The sequence below is a fragment of the Haplochromis burtoni genome, unplaced genomic scaffold (assembly GCF_018398535.1).
Source record: "Haplochromis burtoni strain Fernald_Lab_line unplaced genomic scaffold, NCSU_Asbu1 Contig_32, whole genome shotgun sequence".
Taxonomy (NCBI): Eukaryota; Metazoa; Chordata; class Actinopteri; order Cichliformes; family Cichlidae; genus Haplochromis; species Haplochromis burtoni.
Genome location: NW_024582393.1, coordinates 1,431,905 through 1,458,989, shown reverse-complemented (window position 1 = coordinate 1,458,989; position 27,085 = coordinate 1,431,905). Strand labels below are relative to the sequence as shown.

At 41.3% G+C, this 27,085-nt stretch overlaps 1 protein-coding gene across 5 annotated transcripts in view; it reads right to left on the bottom strand.

Annotated features, from left to right (window-relative positions):
* Positions 1-27,085, bottom strand: part of LOC102289754 (plexin-A1) — a 229,412-nt gene that overhangs the window by 116,394 nt on the left and 85,933 nt on the right. For all 5 annotated transcript variants that reach the window (XM_005918586.3, XM_005918585.3, XM_005918589.3 and 2 more), the window contains exon 3: positions 11,400-11,582. In XM_005918586.3, coding sequence (XP_005918648.1) covers positions 11,400-11,582 — 183 coding nt within the window. The remainder of the gene's footprint in view (positions 1-11,399; positions 11,583-27,085) is intronic.

Sequence of the window (27,085 nt, the reverse complement as noted above, 5' to 3'; positions counted from 1 at the left end):
TGTGTGTGTGTGTGTGTGTGTGTGTGTGTTGCCTCTGCAATTTTATTTCTCCCTCGCACATCCCTCTCTCTCCTTACACACACAAATGCACACAGGGGTAAACATGACCTACAAGCCCACTTATTTCCAACCCCAGCTGAAACTGCATTCCCACTGTTGTGGTGCACAACTCTAACATTCAGCAACATTGCAGCAACCCAGTTTCAATGTTGTGGCTGCGTTGAAATCCCATGGCTGAATCACAAACATCAATGCTCCCTGTGACTCTCTCTCTCTCTCTCTCTCATCGTTCTTCTTCCTCACTATTGCCAACCGTGGCTGCCCTGACTACTGTTGCCATGGCAACCGAGGAGCAGGCCCAGCGCTGAGGGATTTGGAGACAAGTTGGAGTAAAGACCTCTATGTTATTGGAGCCTTATTATTGGGTGTGCACTTGTGTGACTGTGCTTATTGTTGTATGCTCAAAATGCTCTGATATCTTCTGTACGATAATAAAACTGGGCTCTCGTGGGACCACGAAAGCCATAGCCTGCCACTGCAAAGCAGGATAAATATCAACTAAGGAGCATGGAAAGCTAAACAACACAGTACACGTGTATTAGTCCATCACTGATTTAACTGAAAAAGAGCAGTTAAAGAGAATATAGCTAACCAAAGAAGTCTGTGTACCCACAATCTCTGTCCCTTCCCTCTCTTAAACGCCCCGTGTACTGGCCATATCAATTCCAAGGTTATCAGTAATCCAATAGGTTTCCCTGGAAGCAGGCGGTTTTCCAGAGACACAGTCAATATCCTGAAAGTAGAAACATCCGGAAGGGATTCCTACCAAGTGTTCGTTCTTTCTCACTTTCTCAGTGACAAGACTACCTTTCTATACTTTTCTCTCTCTCTCCCCCCCGCTTCTTTTTTATCTTGAGAACAAATTTTTCATTGACATTCAAAGATCAGTGCATACCGTGACATGCAAACGTTTTGAGACAAACACCAGCACCCACATATACACAGGAAAGCAGAGAAGATCTACAGACAGGAAAACACTCTTCAGTGCCACACAGCAAAAACTGTCAACCATTCCTTTAAAGCACACACACGCAGACACACAGCAAGGTTAAAGTGAGAGGTTGTGGTGTTATTTCTGGGCCACTGGTTCACTGCCAGTGACCCATAAATAAGACAGCACATGGCTCCTATGGATATTACTGCATAGCTGGGAGTCCTCTGGCTATAGCTAGAAGTGGATACGGACTCCTGATGATCCATTTAGGATGGGTTTGCACAGACTGAAGCTCAGCTCTTTACTGATGACAAACAATTGAGTCTATATAGGAACTCAAAGATAACTACTTTAAACCATAAACTTTATATAAAAGTTGCCCAAGTGGTTAGTGAAGTGCAGCATTTCAGCGGTTGCCCTGTTGTTGTGGTCAATCCAGATGTTACAGGCAAGGGATGAATCTGCCTGAGAAACTCAGCTGTCAAATCATGAAGTAGCTTTAATAGTTCCTATTTGGCAGACTGGGGAGCTACAATCATGTTTTACATACAGTCTATGGTCCACGTGATCTTTCGCTCATTTACAGTAGAAAAAGGCAAGAAAACTGCCCATTAAATATTTACACAATGCTTTTTCCTACGAACCTCTGTTGCTAGAGTACTTTCAGAGTGTGATGCATGTCTTTGTACATATGGGGGCTTATGCTCACGGTTCCTTCCTGTTTTTCCAATTGTGTGTGCATCTGTGCCTGCCTTCATTAAAGACTGAATGTGTACAATGTGTGTGTGTGTGTGGTTGCTCTCTGAGGACCCCGCTTGCGGTACTTTAATTAGCCTAATCCAACAGCAACACATGGATGGAGGAGCATAGTAGGAGAGGGATGTGAGGGTGGTTGGAGGGCGTGAGGTGGCAGACAGAACAAAATCTCTCTCCCTCTTCATACCATTTGTTACTCCCCCTCCAAAGAACACAACATGCACACACCTCCATCTTGGCTCTTGGCAGTGCAGTTGCTGGCCAGGCCATTGTAAAATCCACAGGGAGGGGGAAACAGTCTTTGAAACGGCCACATGGGCTGCTGGAGGCCAGCTATACCATTCCCAGGGAGACAGCATTCAAACCATAGCCACGCTAAATGACCAATTAAATATAATAGCGAGGGCTTAATTGGTGTTAGCCAATTTAGAATGACACTGTGCAATTAATGTTATAGAGAAGATATAGAGACGACTGTTGGGAGTGTCTGTGTGCATTGGTATGCTAATTCAGCAACCCAAACCAGTCTTTGTGTCTAAGACCATTTTAGCAAGAAAGGGGATAGATGGAATTGTGCAAGAAAGGAGGGCGGCAGGGGGTGTAAAGAAGGTAGATGAAGTGAGATAAGTTGGGAGGAGAAAAAGAATGACTGCTGGGGGAGAGTGGGTGGGGAGCAAGGGAGAGAGTGAAAGAGGGGGGAGTGAACAAAATTAAAAGAAAAAAAAAAACAAAACAAGATGCACAAACAAATGCTAGCCTTGGGAATAGATGCAATCAGCTCAGTCAGTCAGCTAATGACCAATTCCATGGAGAAAAGTGAGACGGAGAAAGACCGATAGTGTGAGTGAAGCAAAGACAGAGAACAGAAGGACTAAATGGAAAGGACAAGAAGTGCAAGAGGAACAAGAGAAACATGGAAAAGAGAGACTAATTAATCAGGTTGAAACATTTGAATTTAATAAATGGATGGATAAATTACCAAAAGGAGACAATTGCATAATTTGGATATGGGATTAAAATGGGGAATATAAGGACATAAAGTGCCTCACCATTTTTAAAGACTTAGCTGGCGGAAATGTTAAGTCACAAGGTCAGCTACACCAGTAACAGGGCTTTTTTTCTAGCTCCAGTAATACTAATAAGAAGACCCTAGATAAAGTGGAACAAGAGTTGGTCCTGAAACTGAAATAAGTTCACTTTAGCCAGCTGTTACTCTAAGAGACTGGGCAGAGGGCATAAGACCAGTGTGGGGAATTGGCTTTCCGCTTGGCTATCACATACTCTTACGCTAACAGGATTACCCACAGGGTGAGTGCAGTATGGCCAGAAGTGGTCATGAGGCGAGTGGTCTGAAAGCAGGCAGGCTTGGGGCAAGATACAAAGCCAGCTAACACTGTGACAAGGTTTCAGGCTCAAGCTATTACCCCTTGGGGGGGCACAGGACAGAGGGGTAATTAGTTAGACAGCGGGAGATGCCATCATGCTGTGTGAGAAGGATAAACGCAGGGAGCTGTTGTATTTGGACTTGTTTTTGTTCGTGTATCTCAAAAGTATTTTGAAGTGTGTGCATTTAAAAAAAAAAACAAAAAAAACAGAGAGACCCAGTCTGAATTTCATGGCCTTGAAGTGCTACTAAAGCCTACAACGTCCATTTGATGTCACACACTTCAGAAAAAGACATTCACAAATTACAGTAACAGAATATGCAGTCCCCTCATACAACACTGTATGCAAATATACGCAGGTGAGTGTGAATGCAAATGTGTGTTTGTTTCCCTACTCACAAATGTTAATCATCTTAACGTCACTAAACCACAGGAACTAATCAAAAACAATCTATTAAGAATCTATTAGCTTTGCAACGTGTAATCTGATAAGCCTGCTACAGTTGTTTCCCATAGGAGGCTGCGTGCACGAGTGTGTGCACGGCAGTGCCGTTTGCATTCTTCACAGTAGATTAGCCAATTTGATAGTAACTCACATATTTACACTCATCATTTGGTGTAATGGAGATGGAAAAGAATCCTTGTATTATCTTTTTTTTTTATTATTATTATTTTTTTCTCAGAGAAGCATCAAAGTGCTGTGCCTGCTTCCATTATGTGTCCTACTTCTGTGTCAGGGTATCCGTCCGTAAACAGTTGCTGATTTCTTCCATTTAATGGCTAAGAGGTTAAGCTTCCACATGTGGCTGTAATGGGCTTGTGGTGAGCTGTGTAGTGAGTTGAAGACAGTCTCTTTTAAAACCAGGAACATACATACTGTGAGCTGCTGAGTTTAATTGGAAAGGAATGAGCGTATGAGACACTGTGTGACTGTGACTGTATGAGAGATATAGTCTCCAAAGGTAATCTTTGCCTGCTGTGTCACTCATGACCAAACCTCCGGACACTGTGCTGTCCCAGTGTGTTTCCAAGTTGGTATATACCTGCATGAATGGGCTCATTTTACCTTTCAGTATGAGCTATGACATTCCCTCTAGTGCATGTGTGTGTGCGTGTGTGACCTGTCAGAAATAATGACACCATGAGTCCTGGCATTGTGCCATCCACCAGGTGTGCTCTTGGCTGTATCAGCTGCCATAGAATATAATTCTATGGAACTGATGCCTTAAAGAAAATCATTATTTGCTGGAAAAAATACACTAAGCGCATCAACAGTATATTGTGATTTTCACTATTGTACAGTAAAACTGAGTGCAATTTTAAAAAGTGCATGTCACTTTCACACACACATATCATATGGAGAGCAGGGACTCTTTGATGTTCCACCCCGAGATGCCTAATGGAGATGACCTAGAAACAGGCTGGCCTCGTCCTCACTTGGATCATGTGAGCATCCCAGCTTGCATCCAGACTCTTCTAATCTTCCCTTAAAAATGGATTCTAGCGTGGTGCATTTATAATTCATCTCCCTTGCTCTCTCTTTTCATTCTGTATCCCTTTCTCTTGGCTTTTTCCCCACTCTCATCTACTCCCCACTTTGGCTCATTAACCCCTGGTAGTAGTGAATTGTGGAGAGAACGCAGAGGTAGTGAATGAGTGCTGTGCAGTGCAGTCACACACAGTTGAACTGAGCTAAAATGCATTAGCGCTGAGATTATCAAGGACTGAACCGTTCTCATTTGTGGCATTAGCCTACACAGAAACCCACTGTAACTTATCTTGCTCTTTAAAAATGATTAGCTTTAAACATTTATTGTAGCTTTGGTTAAAGGACTAGATTGGTGCCAAGATTAAGACACATTTGTTAAGGTTTTGAGAGTGAACTATCAAGTCATATCGCCTCTTAATGTCACCATAGCTTGTTAGGAAGGTAGGAAATATGGCTCGTTATGGCATATGAAGCTCTTGCAGGAAAAAGGTGCAGAATTAGACCCCTGGTTTAATGAGACTGGATGGAATCATGCATGTGTAAAGGATGGTATGGCATTAAATCTTTTAAGAAGACCCCTCATTACTGTCTACCCTTACAATCTAAGTGCTACAACCTATTTTCTGGAGTGGAAAAGAGCATGTATGCGTGTGCGTGGGCATACGCAAACTTTATACATGCAAACTTCCTGTATACATGTACACTTGTACATATGTTTATTTGCATTCGGAGTGCATATGCGCACACTCCTCACTTTAATGAGAGAAAATGATTAGAGAGAAATAGCGATCACTGCCATTTCATCTCAACACATACAAACGCTCAGCTATTATCAGGGAGGGGAATCTTTGATCACAGAAGGAGATAGAAAGAGAATATGTGAGCAGCAGATGAAACAGAGAAAACGAGGCAGAGAACAGAAGCAAAGAGGCAAAGTGAGGAAGCAGTGGATGATCCTGTTACTCACTGTGCTTGTTACACTAGTCAGAGTTGAGGGTTATGGATGAGTTTTAGACATTGTTAGAGCTTATATTATCCAACAATCTATATGGTTGCTGCTCATACAATGAGCAAAAGCAGAGATAGCAGAAGTGAACAAACCCTGTATATTCACAGTGTGAATCTACAATGGCACCCTCCAAAGGCTCGAGTGTGTGCAGACGTGTGCGAGAGTGCATTCACGGAGAGATGCAGAATGCTATTGTAGGATGAATATAGTCATATGCAAGGATAACCTAGTCCATATGAGAGAAAGACTCAGGCAGGCAATGAACAGAGACAACTGATATCCATTTGCTTGAGCGACAATCACACAAACACAGACACATTAGCTTAAGCTTGGAGATTTAGATTGTCAAACATATTTCATTGTCCACTGCCTGCGTCGGTATAAGTAAGACCTTATAATGGTCATTACATTACTTTAATAATATGCATATAGTTCAAGTTTCACTCCCCAAAAAACAAAAAACAACAATAAAATCACCATCTGTGGTCCTCTGAGCACTGTATTAGCCACGGTTAGAATAACAAAGGCAAAATTCATTTGAGGTTGCGTGCTAAATGAGTGGTCCTACGGCATATTCCTGGCTCGTCTCACACATTTGTGGCTCAACTGGGCTATTTGGGAAAACACCATTTTACTGTGCTGACAGCACAGAGGGAACAAATTGTAGCAGAAAATGATACATTTAGCTGTTAATATGAGAACATTATGATTAGATTGGAAGACTGATGGCATGCTGGGAGAGAACTAAATTAGGTGGAAAACCTTGGTGTTAAATACAAAGTGCAAGTTATCCGTTTTGTCTTTGAACTTAATCATAACTCCACAGCCTCTGCCATATCAAATCTCTTTCACAATCAGCTACATCTCCATTTCCTCCGTCGCTTTGTCATCCGCTTCGTGCGTTTGTGTGACCCCATGCAGTTGGGTGAACTAATGACCGAGGGCCACCAAGAGCCCGCACAAAGCCGGCCTCTGTGCTCATGCCCGGGCCAAACAACTCGTGGCTTGGGAGGCTGAGCCAAATGATGACACAAACCACAGAAGTCTCTCACTCAGACACAGAGACACACACACACACACACACACACACACACACACACACACACACACACACACACACACACACACACACACAAAGTCTATGTACCATATTTTCAGACTGTAATTTTCTGCACATTCTCAATTAAAAGACGACGACACAAATAGAGAATCAGTAGAAGACAGATGTTTATTTCATCATTCCTCCCTGACAAGCAACTACTTTATTTTCAGAATGTGTGTTTTTATTTTATTTATTTATTTATATATAATTGTTTTTTACTATTTGGGCACTGTCTGCAAAGAGAAGGCTGGAACAACAATTTAAATGCAAAGCACTAAAAACAGCCTCACACACACAAACACATACACACACAGGGGAGTTGGACAGGGCAGCATTATGCACCAGTAGAATAACAATCATCAGTCAATTAGGCCATGACATGGTCTCTTGACGGTGACACCGGCAGCCCCAGTGGAATACATCAGTGACTTCACACAGCAATATACACATACAAATGACAAACTGTCACTTCTTATTAACCCCTGAAATGCTGTCTCACTGGTGTAGTTACGGCTTAAACCTCATTTCTGCAGTATTATCTTTACTATGATGAAACATTTTTTTGTTATTTTCAATAGGTTAGAAAAATAAAGATGCAAGCTTTAGATCGTTAGATCGCTTTTGGGGATAATCTTTAACACCAAAGCTGGAGCAAGTTTTATGTTACAGTTACTTGTGTGGGTTAAGTTTTTCTGAAAATTTGACAGTGAGAAATATTATTTAGAACATTTGCTGAGGTAATTTTAGACAAAGCTCAAACTGAAGATGAGACTCAAAGACTTAAAATCTGTAATTCATAAACCTAACTGTGGCTTCATGAGGCCTGCTGTGTGTACAACAGCAACAACATGTGAAATCCCATCTGCCACTTAATGTTTAGATTGCAGCTGCTTAGCTGACGCAGTCATCCACTTAGCTTTTACAATGTGCTGCAGGGTGACAGAACAAATACTCGGTCATGTTCGCTTTCAAATACACCTCAACGGATCCTGTACTGATTAGCTAATGAAAACGCTTACTAGGTGTAGGGTCAAACATGTTATTTTTTGGCTCCAAGACATGCTCTCAAACCATCATCCACTGCACTCTCTGCTTTGAATATCCATCAGCTTTCTTCCACATATCCAATTCAGGGTCACAGGGGAGCTGGAACCTTTGCCAGCTGCTTTTCAGCAGTGGGGTACACCCTGGACAGGTCAGAGGATTTTCAAAAAATGATTTCTCATATTCAAAGGATTTTTAAAATGCTATGTTGAAGTTTGTTACATCTATAAACCTATGTGTTTCATGTAGTAACACGTAGTGTAAGGCCTTATTTGTCCCATTCACTATGTTATTCTTATGCTGGCCGTTTACGCTCGTCTTATATTGTCTTCTAACTTCTGTCAGAAACTGTGGGGAAGCTCAATTGATGCACTGATGAATGGTCATTGAACGGCACCTCCGCACCCACACACCTGAGCCTGGCATGGACACAATGGGGGACACATCGAGCACTTGGGGCTCGTACCACCTGGCACACTGGCCATATATACACAGCAGATGGCTCGCGCTGGCCTCTGATGGAGGGTGCAGCTGAGGAATCCTAACCTGCGTTTGAGTGTTCGTGTGTGTGCAGCACCAAAAGCAGACACAATAGGTACTAGATTGTCAAGTGCAATCCTCCCTTCTTCTCTCATCTCCCCAGACCACCTATTGAGATGGTGCATATGTGTGCAAGCGTATGTGTGAGTGTGTCATGGTTGATGCCCATTTATTGTCACTGCTCAACGGGGCCTGAAAGCACAGAAGTGGCTGAGAGAATCACTCAGACTTTTATCATTATAAATGTGTTGGCTAAACAAACCACAGCAGCTTTGTTACAATGCTTCTTCAGACAGAAAGGCATAAAAGAGGAGTGAATAAGGTCCACTATGTAAACTAGAATAAAGCTGACAAAGACACAGGGACCGATGGCAGGCAGAGCCAAGCCCCAGACATAATCACACCGTCAAAAAATCAGAGCTTTTAATCCTAAAAATTAAGTGCAGCAGATAGCCGGTCAACAGTTGTGCCCTTGACCACAGCAGTATCCAGATGACCATTGAAATTAGTTAATCAGAGGCCATCACCTCTCTTCATCGCTTCCTTCCCCCTTCTTCTTCCGCTAACCTCCTATATCTCCTTCATCTTACCATCTTCCTTCCTGATTCTCTCTCTCTAATGTCGGTGTCCCATCAAACCATTACTCATTAGTAAAAGCTTCTCCTGCGAGTGTGTGAGAGGCTACAGAGCACAGAGGGACTTCATTAGTGCTTAAAACATGTTGTTTATGCTACTGTCTTGTTGCTCTGGAAAACCTTGAACATTATAGTTAGTTAAAAATAGACTGAGCGCAGATATAACAGATTATCAAAGCACTTCACGTCTAGCCAATAAAGACGTGAACAAAAAGTTATTTAAGGTAAAGTGATGTTCCTTAAACCTCAAAACTCTCCCAGGAGATTAATGTGGATCCATTTGGCAAACATTAGTTGGTTATATTTAAAATTATTGCAACAGTCACTGCCAGATTTGTTGTTTTTCGGATTTGCCAATCATACCTTTCCATGTCTCTTAAAACGCACCTGAAAAGCACACATGCAAGCTGTCTCCTTAAGGCAAATTCATCCAGCCAACCAATACTCTCCTTATTTCTGCCCCTCTTTCCCTTCATCGCCCTCAGGCAGAGCTATATAAACAACATTCAACACTAATGCTCTCCTGAGGAAGGTGTAAGAACAGGAACATACTCAGTAATTCCTTCATGGCCTGCATGGACTCCCACTCGTCCACACAAACTTTAACACTCATCCTGAAACAGACGGTGCTTTTACTGAAAGGATAATGACACAAATAAAAATCAGTTACAGAAACACTGACGCACACAATCAGAGGACCCAACAATCTGTTATCACACACTATTAATTCAGTTGCTCTTTTTCCATTTTTTTTCTTCATCTGCCTCTTTATGGCTGCTGTCTGAGTGAGTGAGTGAGTGAGTGCGCGCGTGCATGTCTGTGCATGCTCCAACGTCAGGTTTTAGATATTGTTCCTTCACAGCAAACTGAATCCTTTCCAAGACCAGATTATTTTAGTTGTTTTTGGGTTTGACTGAAACACAAGGCAGCCAAAAGAACCGCGGGCTCCTTGGCTCTGCTGTTGCGCACACGCACACACATGATGGCGCGCACACACATGAAAACGACTTATCTCAAAACCTACTGCAGCAGTCTCTTCCCCAGGTGATGCTCCAAACACACGTATATACCTCAGTCAGAGTGCATAACACCACACAAGAAAAGACATGTGAGAACAGCTAAATAAATAAAGGGACTGTTGCCGAGCTAAGTGAATGGGTGTCACTTTGACAAATGCACGGCACTGAATCTTAGTCGACACTGTATTGTTTGCCGTCTCATACGCTCTCATAAACACAAACACATGCGTGCACACACGAACCCATGCCATCGCAAGCGCGATGCATTATTATGCACACTGTGAGTGACAAACACACAAGCATTGCGTGAATACATAAACTCGTATTAAAAGTGCACAAACACACAGGCTGATTATACATTCATAATATTGAATGGATGACAGGTCTTGAGCAGTGTGGAGAGAAATGGGGTGAATTCTAATGAGATACCATTTACCCCGAGAGCTCTGTCCTCCATAGTCTGGATACACACACACACGCGCGCGCACGCAAAGGAACAATTGCTGAGATTGAACACAACACTGTTACACAAAAAGGACCATAATTGCGGAAAATTGTACATATATCTAACATACAATCACAAAAGGTCAGCTATATCAGTTTAATCAGGCACAGAGGTTTGTCCATTTGTTACATGACCGCACATCATTAATCATTCCTCTACAGAAAAGGGTGCAACAGCCGCATAAGTGCGATGACATAAACCCTAACTTGCTTTGAATCCACAAAGAAATTGACCCAAAGAAAGGGACAATAGTTTCATCAAGAAATGCACTTTAGATTTTCTTCTTCCCCACCAATGCATCCATCACCACTTTATCCCTGTCCAAAGCTCTATCTATCCACCTCAGCCCTGCACAGCTGACCTGAACAGAAAAGCCATTCACCAGTCATAGCTGTTGGATTGATTGAAGGTGAGCTCTTAAAAGACCGTACGTGGCATTGGGACAAAGCAGTTACGTTTTATGCCTGACGTGACAAACATGACAATCAATGAAAGAGTAGGTGCAGACTTGCTTTAAATTGCTTGTTAAATGAACAGGTTTTAAAGAGACACTCGGATGTCCTGCTGGAAATAGCCATGGTGATGACTGCATTTAGTATAAAAAAAAAGCATCAGCAAAGTGCCTTATGCAAATCTACAACGATTAGGCCGCCAGTACACAGCTTATGAACTGACAAGCATCACTGGGCAAAACGCTGGTAACCATTCACAAGTAAAAAAATATTTGCCAGAAAGTTGCTTCCTTTTAACTGGATAATAAATAAACGACAAAAATCAAAATGCCTTTTTGGCTTACACACAATTTCCCTTCAACTTCATATTCCATCCAGTTCAAATGGAAAAGAAATACCAGCATCGATAGAAAAAAATAAAACAAAAATTTTAAAAAGACCACACACACACACACACCAACAATCCTACCTTCTTCAGTTTCCCATTGCGTGAGCCAACAAACGCCACAGTGTTGCCGCGGTAGTCATACGCTGCCACTGAAGTCATGCCATCATCCTTATCGATGAAGAGAGGAATCCCTTCGATGGTGCTGGTTCCCCCCAGAGGCTGGTTGAAGTCCTGACCACAGAAGTTATCGTCGATCTGAAGTGGCTAGAGACAGGAGGGAAAGGCAATGAAATGAATCAGACAAAATAAAAGCACTCAAAATTCTATTCTGATCTAAAGCAGATTGTTCAGCAGAAAACAAATTAATGTAGGTTGTGATGTTTGCGTGGGTTCTCTCCGGGTACTCCGGCTTCCTCCCACCGTCCAAAGACATGCAGCTTGTGGGGATAGGTTAATTGGATAATCCAAATTGCCACTAGGTGTGAATGGTTGTCTGTCCCTATGTGTTAGCCCTGCGACAGACTGGCGACCTGTCCAGGGTGTACCCTGCCTCTCGCCCAATGACAGCTGGGATAGGCTCCAGCGCCCCCCGCGACCCTGAAAAGGACAAGCGGAAGCGAATGGATGGATGGATGTGATGTTTGGGGTGATTGTGTGAATGTTTTTCTGTCTGACAAGAGAATTCTTTAGATTTGTTGTGCTTTTAAAGTGGTATTTACAACAAGAAATGGAAAAGTATCTCATTTCAAAACAATAAATAGATTCAGTTTAATCATGAATTCATATAAGGACACATTCTAAAAATGCTACAAATTAGATTTTATATTCAAAGAAATGCCTTTTTTAAATTCTAAACTAATGTGGTCTCATACTATGGAAGCCGCATGTGAAGCACCTATTCTGAGAATTCCTCAAATGCCCTTAAAAACAATTCGTAAAAGCAGCTAAGCTGCCTAAAAGTCAACTTGCTGTACGTTTCCATATTCAGTGAGAATGGCCAACATATTTGATTGTTGATTGATTATTGAAATTGAGGTTATTCACTCACACTCACACACTTCTGTCTTTAAAGCACAATCCCACCATGCAAACCCCTTTTATTCCACATGTTCGGTCATGGTGGTGACACGGCAGTAATGATGGTGACTATGTGACAATATCTGGAACATTCCAGTGTCACGAGGGGTCTATCACCCCAGGCAATCCACTGACCCATATGATGCTTTAACCAGTCATGACATACAAACACAGTCAGGGTATAATCCATGAAGCAGGGTTAAAATGCCACAGCCAATAAATGCTTTACTTCATTTGCACATTTTTGTACACAGTTTCAGGATATCAATCAGGTATCACTGTGGTTAAGTATTAATACATTAATCTGATGGATAACATTTAGTGACTGTTGTTTCTAGTTTCCCACGCTAGAAAAGTGACCAATGTTTCCTTATTTCATCACTATCAACATCTTTCCCCCCCCCCAACTTCTGATCAGATGAAAACTAGCCTGAAAACCACTTAAACTCTTGGAAACTGAAAGCTATATTTTCTATATTGTTGTACATCCAAACAATAAGTGATTAATTAAACCAAACCAATAACTGTCACAATAACTGTGTTCACTGCAGGAGGCAAAGCCAGCACTAGGCCTGCACAATAAATCGAAAATTTATTGTCATTGCGATATCAGCCTGCGCGATGGGCCCATCGCAAAAGACGATTGAAGAGTTCCAGAAAGACAGGGCTAGCCAAGCAAAGGTTGCTAATGTTAAGACAAAGACCGCAGCAGTCCAACAGCCGTCTCTGTATCAGAGTTTTTCAAGTGGAACTCCTTATGAGAAAACGTCAAAGCGCTACAAAGAAATAACAGAGGCCATTACACATTTTTTGACAACGCCTATAAATACAGTTAGCAGAGAGGGCTTCACCAGTCTGATACATAAAGTGGACCGGAGATACCCATCCCCTCACGAAACTACTTTTCCCATGTCGCCATTCCACAAATGTATGAAACATGCCGGAAGACCGTCATGTTTGAACTGAGCCAAGCTGAAAACTACGCAAGCACTACAGTAAAGTTTCCTCTCCAGTTTTGACTTACATCATAACTACTTTGTGAGTGGTAAAATGATGAACAACTGCACTGAGATAATTTGCAGTATAATTTAAGTTATGTTTATTTAAAACTAATTCTAGAGACCAGGAAGGATGTCTTTCAGAATTCAAGCCTCAATGTTTTTTTATGGGGGCAATGTTTCAATGTTAAAGTGCACTTTGTTGTTACACTGCTAATACAGCAGCTTTCATTAAATAAAACTGTTGCAGTAAAGCGGAAATTATGTATTGGTTTTTTGTTTTTATTTTGCTATTTATTTTATCGCAAGTCATATCGTTATCGCAGTATTGATCACAGTTATCGCACATCGCAGGTTTTCCTAATATCGTGCAGCCCTAGCCAGCATTGTTAGTATCGTTGCTGTAGAAATTGATTATCACCTCAGACAATGATTTTTAGCAATGATTAGTGTATGAGTATCAATTTTCTTTGACAACGCCAATCAAAAAAAGTCCACTTTGGATGCTGTTATTAACAGAGAATAAATGTTTGTGCATCTGCGACTTAACCACAGCCGGCAAACGTGTGAGTTGCTGTATTCCCACACATACGCATACATAGGGAGCGTGTAAATGGCGGTGTAATCCATAGTCTTATCACTACATCATCTGATTGATCCGCACAGGAGAAAAGATAACACCCACTCCCTCACAGCCTCTCCCTCCTGATCTGCTTAAATTGCCTGCAGCTCGGCACAAGTCAATAAAACGTTATTCTGCCTTTTTCTTCCTTCTCACTCTTTTTCTGTCTCCTCCTAGCCACTACAGTAACTTAGCAAACATCAATATTCCCTCCCTGTCCTTTTCTACTTCTGTACCTTCTCTTTCCATCCACCCCCTCTCTCTCCATTTCTCACAAAGTCACCAACTCCAGCCCTCTGTCCATCACACATCTGCCCACTTAGACCAAGTCCTCCGAGAGGTGGTAGGAGAATCAACTCGAGACAACAAAGTGCTTGCCCCTTCTTACTCCCCATTTTTTTGGCCCTAACGTGTCACAGGGTAGAAGGAAAAGAAATAAAGGGGTCAGTTTAATGGGGGTTTCTGTGTGTATAGCAGTGTGTGCATTTAACGAAGTGAGAGCTAGAAGCAAACGCAACCATTACCTGAAACAACTTTCTTTAGTAACCACTGATGGCTAGAAGGCACTTTCATCCCTCACAACAAAGGCGACTGACAGACAACAAACATATAAGCACCCATGCGCACACAATAAACCAGACATTCTTTCAACCCGAGCAAGCAGATGTGGTTACAAGCAACAAAATAATTCCTCATACACATCATATGACAAAAACTAGGGCCAACCATTTTAAACCATGTAGTCATGTGAAAGAAGTGCATGCGTCTTCAGTAGCGTTTCCACACAAACAACCACACACACACAAAATCCCAAGATGTACAAGCCTAAGAGGCAGGACCTAAAAAGGTTAATGTATCTTCTTTAGAGGAGGCCAACTGTGGAAAATACTGTATACAGTTGCCCCAAGACTCTATAAGGGTTAATACACAAACCACCATTACAAACACAAGCATTAGCAAGTGCTCACACAGTAACCTACACAGGTCTCTCTGCGGTACTGGGGGGGTAAAGGTGGTATACAATTCCTGCTGGTCTAAAAGGTTTAAACAGCGTAGATCAGCATGGAATAGAAAGCATTTCCCTTGAGGTCGGAAAGCATTTTAACAGAGGCTACACTCTGATGTGGGTTCTGCAATTTAACACACTAAAAGATTCCCATGTGATTTGGAGCTGATATTTAGTATGGAAAGGATATTCCATCCTTTGTGGTCTCTGCAGAGTTGCTGGCTGGAGACTGCATGTAATGCTCCGCAGTGTTTACAAAGACACGCAGCTCCGCCGGGGACGAAGGAGTTAAGCCAACAACCTTCCGCTGACTTTGGCAGCAGGGTCTTACAAATGCAGAAGAGGAGGTTTCTTGTTTTGATTTTCACAGGGTGCCTGCGGTGCACACTGAATGAATTTGTGGATTTGCTTTTCACAGAAACTTGGCCTTTTGTTCTCAAGTCCCCCCTCTCAAAAAAGAAAAGGGGGAAAAAAAAAAACAAAACAAAACATGTGAGTGCTGTGCTCAAGGCAAACAGAAGCTGATGGCTCTTAATGACGTGATCATTGTCACTTTATTTTTTTCTAAGTGAAGAATAGGGCTGAACGATTATGGAAAATAATCTAATTGCGATTTTTTGCCCCAATATTGCGATTGCGATGCGATATGCGATTATTTTTTAAGGTCTTTGTCTTCTGTATTATTAAACAAAGACAAGCAATACATCATATAGTATGGCCAATACTATATTACATTAATTTTAAACTGTTCTTTCCTGGAAGACAGACCTCTGTTATGATGACATGAGGTGATGCATGAATTGATGACTGACATTTTTATTTAACTTCTTCAATCACAACAGTATATTTGAACATACACAATAGTTTATTTTTAGCTTACAAACATCTGAGCATAAAGTGCTGACAAGGAACCCTGGTGTAAACATTAAAATGAAAGTCAGTACAATGTGCAGATTGCAGAAATATACATAAAAAAAAATCAGTGGCTTTACCACACTCAGTTTTTCGACATCTGTGAACTACTAGACAGTCATTCAATTAAAAAATAATATTAAATAAATAAAACTAATAAATAAAAAATACACACATCTTACTGATCTCTGCAGTCAGTAACATTACACATAAAGTGCAAACATAATAGCAATTGTATAAACACACACACAAACACGCCTTTAAAACTTAAAGGCGTGAAATTGGACGGTCTAGCCTTCTGACTAGTTCTGATTAGCGTCACCGCTGTCTCGGTGGAGTTTAATAAACTCGGCCGTCTGCTTCTTGCTATCTAAAATATAACCAGACACTGGTGTAAATTCTCGACTGTCTCATACTTCTGTTTAATAAGTTTTCTGTTTGACGTTTAGTCAGCTGTGTGAAAACCAAGGAGGAACCCACCCGGGGGATTAATAAAGTTTTATTTTATCTAATCTAATAACTTTAATCTCAGCCAAACCGATTTACTCACGAACAAACAAAACACTGAAAAAAGCCCAACAATAACGTTTTTAGGTTGTCTAAGTGACTTATATATTACGTTTAACCCGAGCAGCGAAACTCCGCGGTGATCTGAAAATGATGTGCCGGGAGTTGTGCCGTTCTTGGCCGCATCAGTAACCCTCGAGCTCTCGGCTAGCTGTCGAGCTAGCCGGAGGGTAGCAGACGCCTCTGAAAACGTCGAAGCACTTTTGCAAATATGGGATATCTTGATAAACCGAGCAGATATTTGATGTTTACACAACTACTTTCTCGCCTGAAAATATGTTAAAAGTTTATTTTGTGACCCAGAAAGATTAGTATGAGTAATTTTAAAACTTAGTAGCGGCCGCCATTGCTGGAAACTGGAGTTTGGCTGGGCCGCGCTATGAATTCTGGGATATGGTAGTAATTTGGACAGCCTTCGGCGCGTCGCTGTGACGTAATCGGTCTACAAATGCGGCCTCAGGAGGATGCAGCCCATGAATTTGGACATGTCCAGAGTATAATCGCAGCCTTTGCGGTTAGAAAATTGCACTTGATCATGTCGCGATATTATCGCAAATGCGATATATCGTTCAGCCCTAGTGAAGAAGCATTTATTGGAAATACAATGTTTAAAATGTACCTCCTGAACAATTTATCAAAGCTCCAATCAACATCTGCTGAGTTTATTATAATCAGATACAAAGAGAACCAGATAGTTACTAGATGGTTTTGCACAAACAAACAAAAATGAATCGATTGAATAATTAACAACAAACATAACTTTTAACTGTTTAACTGTTGTTGGATTTGACTATTACTCGATCTTTTATGGGTTATTGAATACACACAATTGTACAATTCTCTCCAGCTGTTGATTCTTAATATGCAGCTCATACTCATGGTGGCAGAGAACTGTCTGACCTAAATACTGCTAGTAAGTATTGAGAACAATTATACACATAAAACCAGAGTGGTCTCTACAACCCTACGTAATCATGTTCATCAACCACAACTGTATTTCTTCAAGAAGGCGGAGCCGCTTCACCCATCTCGTGCTGCAAAATGGCAAAATAGAGTGAAAATGTTCATATGGCTCCAGACACGTGTGCACACAGCTCCACCCACAATAACAGACTGATTACAGATGTGCGCTGGATGCCCAGGCCTAAAGGAAATGGTTGAATAATCATTCCCCCATGATTGCCATTTCTTCAACATATTAAGTCAGGAAAATATGTCTGGGCACACAGACTAGCCTCAAGTGGAATTTGTCAATAGTCACCTCCATTGAGTGAAACATATGGAAAACAGCAGAGTACAACATGGGGTTATGTAAGGGAACATACATAGTGTTGTTGACTGAAAACACTGCTGTGAATTATGGCAATTAAGGAAGGAGGAAACATGGGCGGCAAACACAAAACACTCGTTCATTTAGAAACAGGCAAATAAATTGGGTAGCCTGCTGCAGTAGCAGGCACTATGTTTCTTTGTAGAAACCTGTTAGTAAGAGGAAATGCTCTGTAAAGGAGTGGAGAGGACAGCGGAGAGGGGGACAAAAACTGGCTGGCATTAATGCTGACGGCGTGGTTTCGAGACAAGCCTGTCGTTCATGTGTGTGCTTTTGTGCGTTTCTGAATGTGTGCGCATGTATGTGTGTGTGTGTATTTATCATGGGCAGCAAAAAGAAAATGCTTCTCTCCCCACTAGTCATCAGCTGTCTCCTCATCAAGCCAACAGAGACGTAAATGCGTTTCCAGAAACATGACATGTACCTAACTGATGCATTTCACTATAACGATGGCCTACTTTTATGATGGTGGGTGCGAGAAGATGAGAAAGAATGAAAGAGAGAAGTGAACAAAAAGAAGTGACAGACAGCAGTATGAAGAGGAAACCGAACATATGCGGCATCAACCACAAGTGCTGGCTGTTCCTCTGCTGTCCTATGTTGATGAAGTTTTCCCACACACACACACGAACAAGGTACCTGCATCTGCCAGCATACACTCTGTGTGTGTGTGTGTGTGTGTGTGTGTGTGTGTGTGTGTGTGTGTGTGTGTGTGTGTGTGTGAGACTGCCTCCAAGCAGAGTGAGGGATTTTGGGAGAGGGCAGCATCATAAATTACCCAGAAATCTCAGTGAGGGTTTTGAACTCATGGAAGCACTGCAGGACTTTCTTCAAGTAGAATAAACACAAGAAGTGCTACTGAGCTTGTGTGCATGCGCTTGCAAGGATACTTGGAAGTGCTGATTTTCTAACCAAGAGAGCAGCCTAACAACCTTTTACCTGGTGGCTTACAGTGATATCCATGGTATCATAACTATGTGCATGTGCTGTGTTTATTTCTGTAGTCAAAGACAGTCGACATCAACCCCCAGAGAAACACAGAAATTAATTTCATGTGGCAATATACAGCAAGAAGCAAAGGGGAAAGAATTCATGTGTAACTGCCAGGCACACACGCGCAAACAGAATACTGGCCCACCATTTCAAAATGATTTACCAGCACAGCTCACTCAGATCTCCGTAATGTATAGCACTAGTGACGGGGCTTAGAGGTTCTCAGCTGGAAATAAAGACCTTATTTGAATACACACCAAAAATTATATTTAGAGGATTTCCCCCAGATATATGGCAGTCTGCTTCAACAACACAAGTGAATGATGTACGTGAAGTCACATGGAAAATAAGCACACTGGAAGAAGGTGGTGGTGTGGTTACAATTTGTTATTTTTCATATTCCTTAAACTGGCTCATGCAACAACTATTTTTGTTCTGTTCTGCTTCCAAAAATCAAAAGCAATTCATCTCTGAGTTAAAGGAATTATTCAACCCCTCATGCATTTATACCTCATCCTATTATAGTGCAGTCACTAAACACGCTGTGTGTGTGTGTGTGTGTGTGTGTGTGTGTGTGTGTGTGTGTGTGTGTGTGTGTGTGTGTGAGTGAGAGAGAGAGACAGAGAATTTATCAATTTTCCCCCAAAGTACTCCTTTAAAAGTTCAGAGGATTTCACAGTGAGCTCTGGATTATTCTGTAAATCTGACAGTTATTTCATTTATCTTCAAAATATAACATTTCCTGTTCTAAGCCAAAAATAAATAAAAATAAATAAATAAATAACACACCCTAATCCCCATAGCTTTTACAAACACAAATTTGCACTTGATATGCTAAGAACATATGTTGAAACGAGCCAAAATTAGAAGCTCACAACTGTCTATGTTTAGGATAAAAATAAGAAGGAAAAAAACCCCCCACCAATGTCAGGTGTGACACCACTGTGTCAATTATGTGTCAATTATGACAACAACCTTGTTTCCCAGCGTGTGACAAAAATGATGCATTAACGTCACCATGAGGAAAGAGTGTTCATTTAAAACCAAGGGCTTATCCACAGGGGAAAAAAATCATTTTGGTCCTGTGTGCCATCTATTTTTTTTTTCCTTCTCCTTTTGATTCGTTCTAGCCATTTTCTAGGATGTGTTACTTGATCCTAACTGATCAATAATTTAGAAAAAGAAATTACTGCATCAATTCCATATTCATTGGTAGCAGGATGGTAATTTCTATGTTGAGTGCACTCCAGGCAGACGGTGAAACCTCAAGCAGTTGGCGCCTATTCAGAGAACTGCTTCCAAAAGCTGTCACCACATGTTTAGACCATAATCCAACTGAATAGAAAGAAGAAGAAGAAGAAGAAGAAATATTGCCTACTGGATAATACGAAATGCACACTCACTCATAAATGTACACTGTCACTTGAAAATGTATCTTTGTAAGCACAGTTAGAAAGGAGAAGATTGCATGTGATCAGGAGGCCCATTAGCCCAGCTGGGATATATGGGTGTAGAAAGTGAATGAATAACATACTTCCGCCTTCCACCATCAACCACCACAGGTGCCCTTAAGCAAAGTACTTAACCTCTGACTGCTCTGATGGAGCTGCCCAGCGACCAGCAGTGGGAGATCGGGCTCTTTAAAGTGCTGACCCAAACAGCAAAAGATACTTTAACAAATTCTAATTCTGACTGTATCCAAGCTGTATTAAGAGCCTGTAAAGAAGTGAAGAAGAGGTAATGATGTATGCAACACACACCCACACACACAGTACCGATCAATACATAATTACACTGGCAATTAGTATCGTTAGAGTGGTGCTGGAGATGGGGATTTGTTGAACTAAACACTCCACAGAGAGGGAGAGAGTGAGAGTTTTTCTATTGTTCTTTAATAATGGAATGAGAGCAACCGTGCGTATGTGTGACGCTGTTAGCTTACAGGGACGCAAAGCAAACCCTTGCCGTTTACAAAAAAAAAAAAGAAAAAAGAAAATATTCCTGATTTTAAAATCCAATTTTCTATCAAATGACCAAATACTAACTGAAACATGATTCATTAGGCCCAATAACTTTAAAGACAACCCACCCAATCAACATCTCCCTGCTCAACTCATTTAGACTGTCAATTAACTCTGTTCATCAACGCTGGCTCAATTAATCAGGTCTAATTACTTAAACACATTTACCGCCACATCCTTTTAGATTAGGCTTCCAGAAAGAGGACTGTGTTTTACAGAGACCACATGCAAGCTACATTCATCAGATCATATTTATAATGACGGATTTAATAAGGTTAGGAGCTGGCCTCAGAGTCAAATCCACTTTGTCTTAACACAGAAACGACAATCTGCTCGGTTAATTTAATGTGGGCTCATCAAGTGCAGAATATTTGTTTTAAGATGCTGCTGTAATGGCAACAAAAAAATATATATTCAATTTAGTCAGTAAGAATGTCACAACACAAGAAATCTGGTAACGAGCACCATTACGAGTACAACTAGACGATTTCCAATACCCAATTCAAAACATATTTTTTATCATTTATATTTTTCAAAGACTGAAATGTAAGCAGGCTACTCAGACCAATCTTAACATTAAGAATTTGTTTGTTTTTTGCCACTGCAAACACTTTAACAAAAGGACCACTGTCGACTTTACAACAACAACAACAACGCAAGTTTCCCTCAAACAAAATGATAATGTGTATTTCAGGATAAAAGAAGGAGAATAGTTTGGATGGATTATTTGAACAGATCTGGATTTCAGTCCTTTGGGTGTTTCACTAGAAGTATTTCCTTTTTTGGTCTGAAAAGCAAGATAGCATCATTTGCATACTCCACATTTGCAAATTATTTAGGACTGGACACTTACTGCCTGGCTTATAACAAGTCAGGATGGAGCTCTTGTGACAGGTACACTAGACAACACTTTAGGTGTAGTTTTTTTTCCCCACCTTCTTTTTCTGCATGCAAGGATAGACTAGAACATTTGTAGGTGCGTGCTTCCCCCATTCATTCTTAATGAATTGAAGACTTGATCCATACACTGCCTAAAATACCTACTTTACTTATTTATTTTTTTTAAAAAGTGGTATCAAAAGGTTTTGTAAATATATCTGGAGACTTCCACATTAGAGAGTAAATCTACAATTATGTTATACTCATATAACGAGCAGCTCTTCAGAAGCAGCAATATCATTTTGTGTAGAATAAACAAGAACTAGTTTAATTTACACAAAACTCATGCTCATTTAAAAAAAAAAAAACAACTTTAAATTAATTGTAATTATCGTAATGAATGACAGCAGAATCCAAGTAACTTCACAAGTAGTGGCTTTTAAACACTGCACGAGCAGTGAGCACTTTAACCAGATACATAAAATAAATATTGAACACAAAGTGACCACTTCAATATTGATTTCAGGTTTTGCATCAAATATCACCTCTGACACTGTGGGTCAAACAACAGCTGGTCTATGCAGCACACATACACACACAAAAAGTATTTTAGACGGACTCCTACTTGCTATGATTGATTCTACAAATGATTGATGCGTTGGCCTATGACAAAGTTCAAAACCTTCCTATCCATCTGGGGATCGAGAGAAAGCAGTGGGACATTTTGAATAGGGCAAATATAATCCTTATAAAGAGAAATTCCAAAGCCAATGAGCACAAGGGTGGTAGCAGGATGTTTTTCTCCCCTATTGTTACTCAAAATTCCAACAGAAGTATTTGGTTGTTAAGTACTTTGTCCTCACTGCAGCCCTAAATCGATCCCAAATTAAACACTGTAGGTTTTTACTAAATAATGTGTGGCGCATACACATGAAAAGCACAACCATCTGTATGGGTTTTTCTGTTTTGTTTTTAATTCAGTTAGTTTGTGTGAGTCCATTATTGTGACTTGGCTCGGTGAATAACCAGTGCAAAATTTGTTCATTTCAAAGGGTTCACCTTTTCTTGCAACACTGTACAGTTCCAAGTGTGACTAATAGCAGAATATAAAAGGCCTACCAAAACAATATTATACACAAGACAATCTTGTGTACAATATGCATCTGTTTGCACTGGTCTGTAAAACATTAATGGCATTAAACAGACACAAAGAGTCATTGTAGCTAATGCTGTTCCCAGACCACATGACCAGCATGGTTTAGATTCCATATAAATATCTGCTATGACGGCCAATTAGAAACTGCCTTGAACAGCTCCAATACAAACCCTGGAGACCGCTACAGGGCATCTCCATTGTGGATTGCTGTGTAGTGTGCTAAAAGGATTCAGATGGAGATTTTCTAACTTAATATGGCCATGCTTCCCTCCACTGTCTTGATGTTAAGTCCACAACTTTCCTATGACTTTCTCCAACTACATTTCAGAGCACTTAAAAAATAAAATAAAATAAATAAGGTCAGTGCTTGCTAGTTTTCTGTTTTGCTTACTGCAGAGAAAACAGCTGGAAGTGACCATCAGATAAGACAAATTCAGTGAGTAAGAAAACAATTCTGCAAAGTGACCTCCGAGCAACAAGGCTCCCCAACTTCCTCTACCTAAAGTGCACCTCTTTAATTTCTGTAATATTTCGCATACCAAGAGTCTTCTTGTGCTCCTCTGTCCTCATTGTATAGCACCACCTCCTAGACATACACATGGACAGATGTGCCACAACACACACAGAGTTGACATGACAGAAATGTGTGCCGCTGAAGAGGACAGTGCAGTGCCCAGGTGACGGACACCGATATTATTTGTGCAGCAGCCAGCATTCAATCACACTCTCCTCTCTTCCTTCCATCTTTCTCCCCTCTTTCAGTCATCTACTCTTTTCTCAAGCTGTTCTTGGCAGTGGCGGTGAAAAGATTTCTGGGGCTATCACTCTTCCTCTCACCCTTCTCTTCTCTCTGTCGGTGATTCACTGCCTCTCCTTCGAGCATGCTGGCTGTAAAAGGCTTGCTGCTCTCTCCTTGAACGTTCCTCGTCCTTCCTTACCAGCTCTACATACCATTTTGTCTTTTTAATCCATTCTCTGATAATATTCTCTTTTTGTCCCTGCCTTTCACACATGTGTCATATTTAGGCGGCTACAAGTTACACCTACAAGTTAGTCAGCCATGATTGCAACGCAAAACATGGCTCAACATCAAAGTCCTCATCTTGAAAAAGAAAAAAAAAAGAAAAAAAGAGAGCACAGCGTCATTTTTCATCTTGCCTGTAGCTCATTCATTGGGTTTTGCTTTTAACAATTCAATTGGTGTACACATAAAGACCCAAAATCACACATCTGAACTACTGCCTGGATATAATACATTTGTAAACAAAACAGACTTTGTAAATGTTCCTGAATTTTGGAAAAGGTATACGAATGCTTTTCACTCCAGTTTTCACTCCCTTCAAGTCTCTACCTTGGCTCACTTTGCTATTTTGCTGTCTTTTTCATCTTCTTAGCACCGTTCTTCAACTTCCTATACTCTCTCCTGTATGTTGCTTTGGCATCCAACTCTTCCTCTGGATCAGACTCCCTCGTGTTCTTTCATTTTTAACGCCGCCCACGTCTAGCACCTTTCTTTCCCTCTCTCTCTCATCCATCTCTTGTTCCTGCTGCCCCTCTCTCTCGTCTAATTCCCACAACTCACTCACCCCTCCTTGCACTCACCTCTATACTGTGCCTCTCTCCTGTTTCTCCTCTCTTCTGACTACACTTTTTATCTTTCCTATTTTTGTAGTCATCTCCCTCTCAACCCTAACTTAGCAACTCTCTCTCTCCATCTCACTCTCCTCCTGTGGAAATGGTTTGTATTGATCCACTCTCAAACTAGGGAGAAGGTCAGGGGTTCAATAATAAAGCTCAGGGACAAAACACAGGCGCATAAACAATCTTACTCTTGCACGCACACACAAATCTTTTATCACAGAGCTGCTTCTAATACGCTCAAACATTTATGTTTACAGAAAACAGCTATCTCACTGTGACTATAAACATATCATCTTAATGATGGCCGAGGGCAAGAAATTACGATCCAGCACAAATCTGAAAATTTCACACAGCGTCTGGTCATGCATTACGGCTGTGTGGCCAACAGCTGTCCAGGCATACCGCACACCCCACCATCAACCACGCTTTGCCCTCTAAACTACTCTATGGAAGGGTCAGCCTAAACGCATTCACCCTTCACACCCACATCACTGAGCATTTCCCACACTACACAGACTGCATTCGAATTCCTGAAGCAGCTGAAATTCAGGGTGGGGCTCAGTACCAAACTTCAGTATCTTACAAGAATGTGTGTGGATATGTCGAGTGAGAGATTGACAATTTAAAAGTGTTGATCACCTAATTCTGCATGCCTGTGTTTTAATTACTAACCAACTGCACAAACATACAGAGATTTTTGATTGAACTATACACACTGCACTGACTTGTGCATGTACACATATCATTCTGATAGTAGCAGAAAACAAACTGCACTTGCACAAACATAATTGTCACGGTCCTGGGTCAGCTTCAGCCTCGCCTGGTCCAGTTTCAGCTTCGCCTGAAGCAGCCTCCTCTGCTTCTGCGTCGACCTCACCTGGTCCTGCGGCTGCCACGCCGCCGCCCAAGCCACGTTCTGCACTTCGGAATCGCCGGCCACTTTCCGGGCCACCAGTTGGACGTCACTGCCGCCCATACGGTCAGCCCCCAGAACTGTTTCCCCGTCGCCGCTCGCATGGTCGGCCCCCAGAACTGTTTCCCCGTCGCCGCCGTTTCCCAGTTTATTCTTTAGTCTAGTGTCGTAGTTTGGCTTTCTTGTATTCTCTTTAGTTTTCTGAGTATTTACTTAGCCGCCCTCTGTGTCTCCCTGTTATTGTTCTCTGTGTTTCTTAGTTGCTCCGTCTCCCCTAGTCAAGTCTGCGTCTATGTTACATTTCCTGTTTTACTTTGAAGGTCTGTGTCCTACGTGAATGTATTGAGTTTCACTTCCCTTGGGTCTCGTTATGTCCGATTTCTCCCAGCTGTGCTCCCCTTCTGTGTCTCATTCCCCTCGTTATTTCCCAGTGTATTTAAGCCCTGTGTTTCTCTGTGTCAGTGTCGCGATCTCCCTCATGCTTTGTGTGATTCTCCCCGTGTCTCCTAGTCTACATTATAATTAGCTTTTCCTAGTTTAGTCTTGTATTGTTTGTGATCTGTTTTCCAGCAATAAAGCTGTGCTTTTGAGTTCAAGTTCTGTCCCCGTGAGTTTGCGTTTGGGTCCAATTCCCACACATTCGAAACATGACAATAATGCACACATAATGCTCGCATTATGACAGAATGAGTCAAATAAAATTGATAACCTTACAGACTTAAAAACAATAATTCCATGTAGTACTGCTTTGCATTATAATGCCCCCACAATAGTACTTACTTATGTTTATGTTATTGAACTGGTTAGCATTTATCATTTTTCAAGTGTTACGGACCATTCAAATGCTTTAAATAATGAGCTATCCATCAATTCATGCAGCACTGTCTTCTGTGCACTTTAAACTATGTTTCTCACACTCCTAACCTATAGCCAATTATGTCTTTAGACTGTGTGAAGAAGCCTTTCGGTTAGCCCACACAGGCCTTTAAACTTCACATTAAGGCCCCCAAAAGGTTCAAACCCTACTCCTAACAACAGGCCTAAACACTGCACCACTGTGACATCTGAGGCATTTAAGTACATACAAATCATCTGTTATTATTATTCTGTCTAACTGAGTTCTGTGCTTGTCATGTTTAATCATTTATGCAATGCTCTAGCTTCAAGGCTGAAAAAAATAGTCTCAGATTTGAGATTGGTTAGGTCACTGGTGGCGGTTAAGGTCAGTGGTGGGCAGCTGACACAAGGTCAGTGCTTAGGGGAAACTTCGCCTACATCATTAACCTGGGTCTAACCTCTCATGCTTTGCTGCTGCCACAGGGTCAGTGGGTCGGCTTATCTGTGACGCTATTACATCATCATCACTGATGACAACTTGTAAGGGACAACAGTTTTTGAGATGATAAATTAATGGCAGATGTAAGATTACCAAAGCTCCTGTAACAATGGCTGCAACAGAAACGGTGTGGGAAGCAAAGAGAAGGGGCAGGAACAGTGTTATTAACAGAGCATCAATGATTTGATGAAGGAATCACTGGCATTAAAGTGAAGATTGTAGCAGTATTAGGTCTGAAGAATCCTTGGTGGGATGTTCTTTGAGAGGAAAAAAAAATCAATACAAATTGCAAAATGGAGAGAAAAAAGGGGGGGGG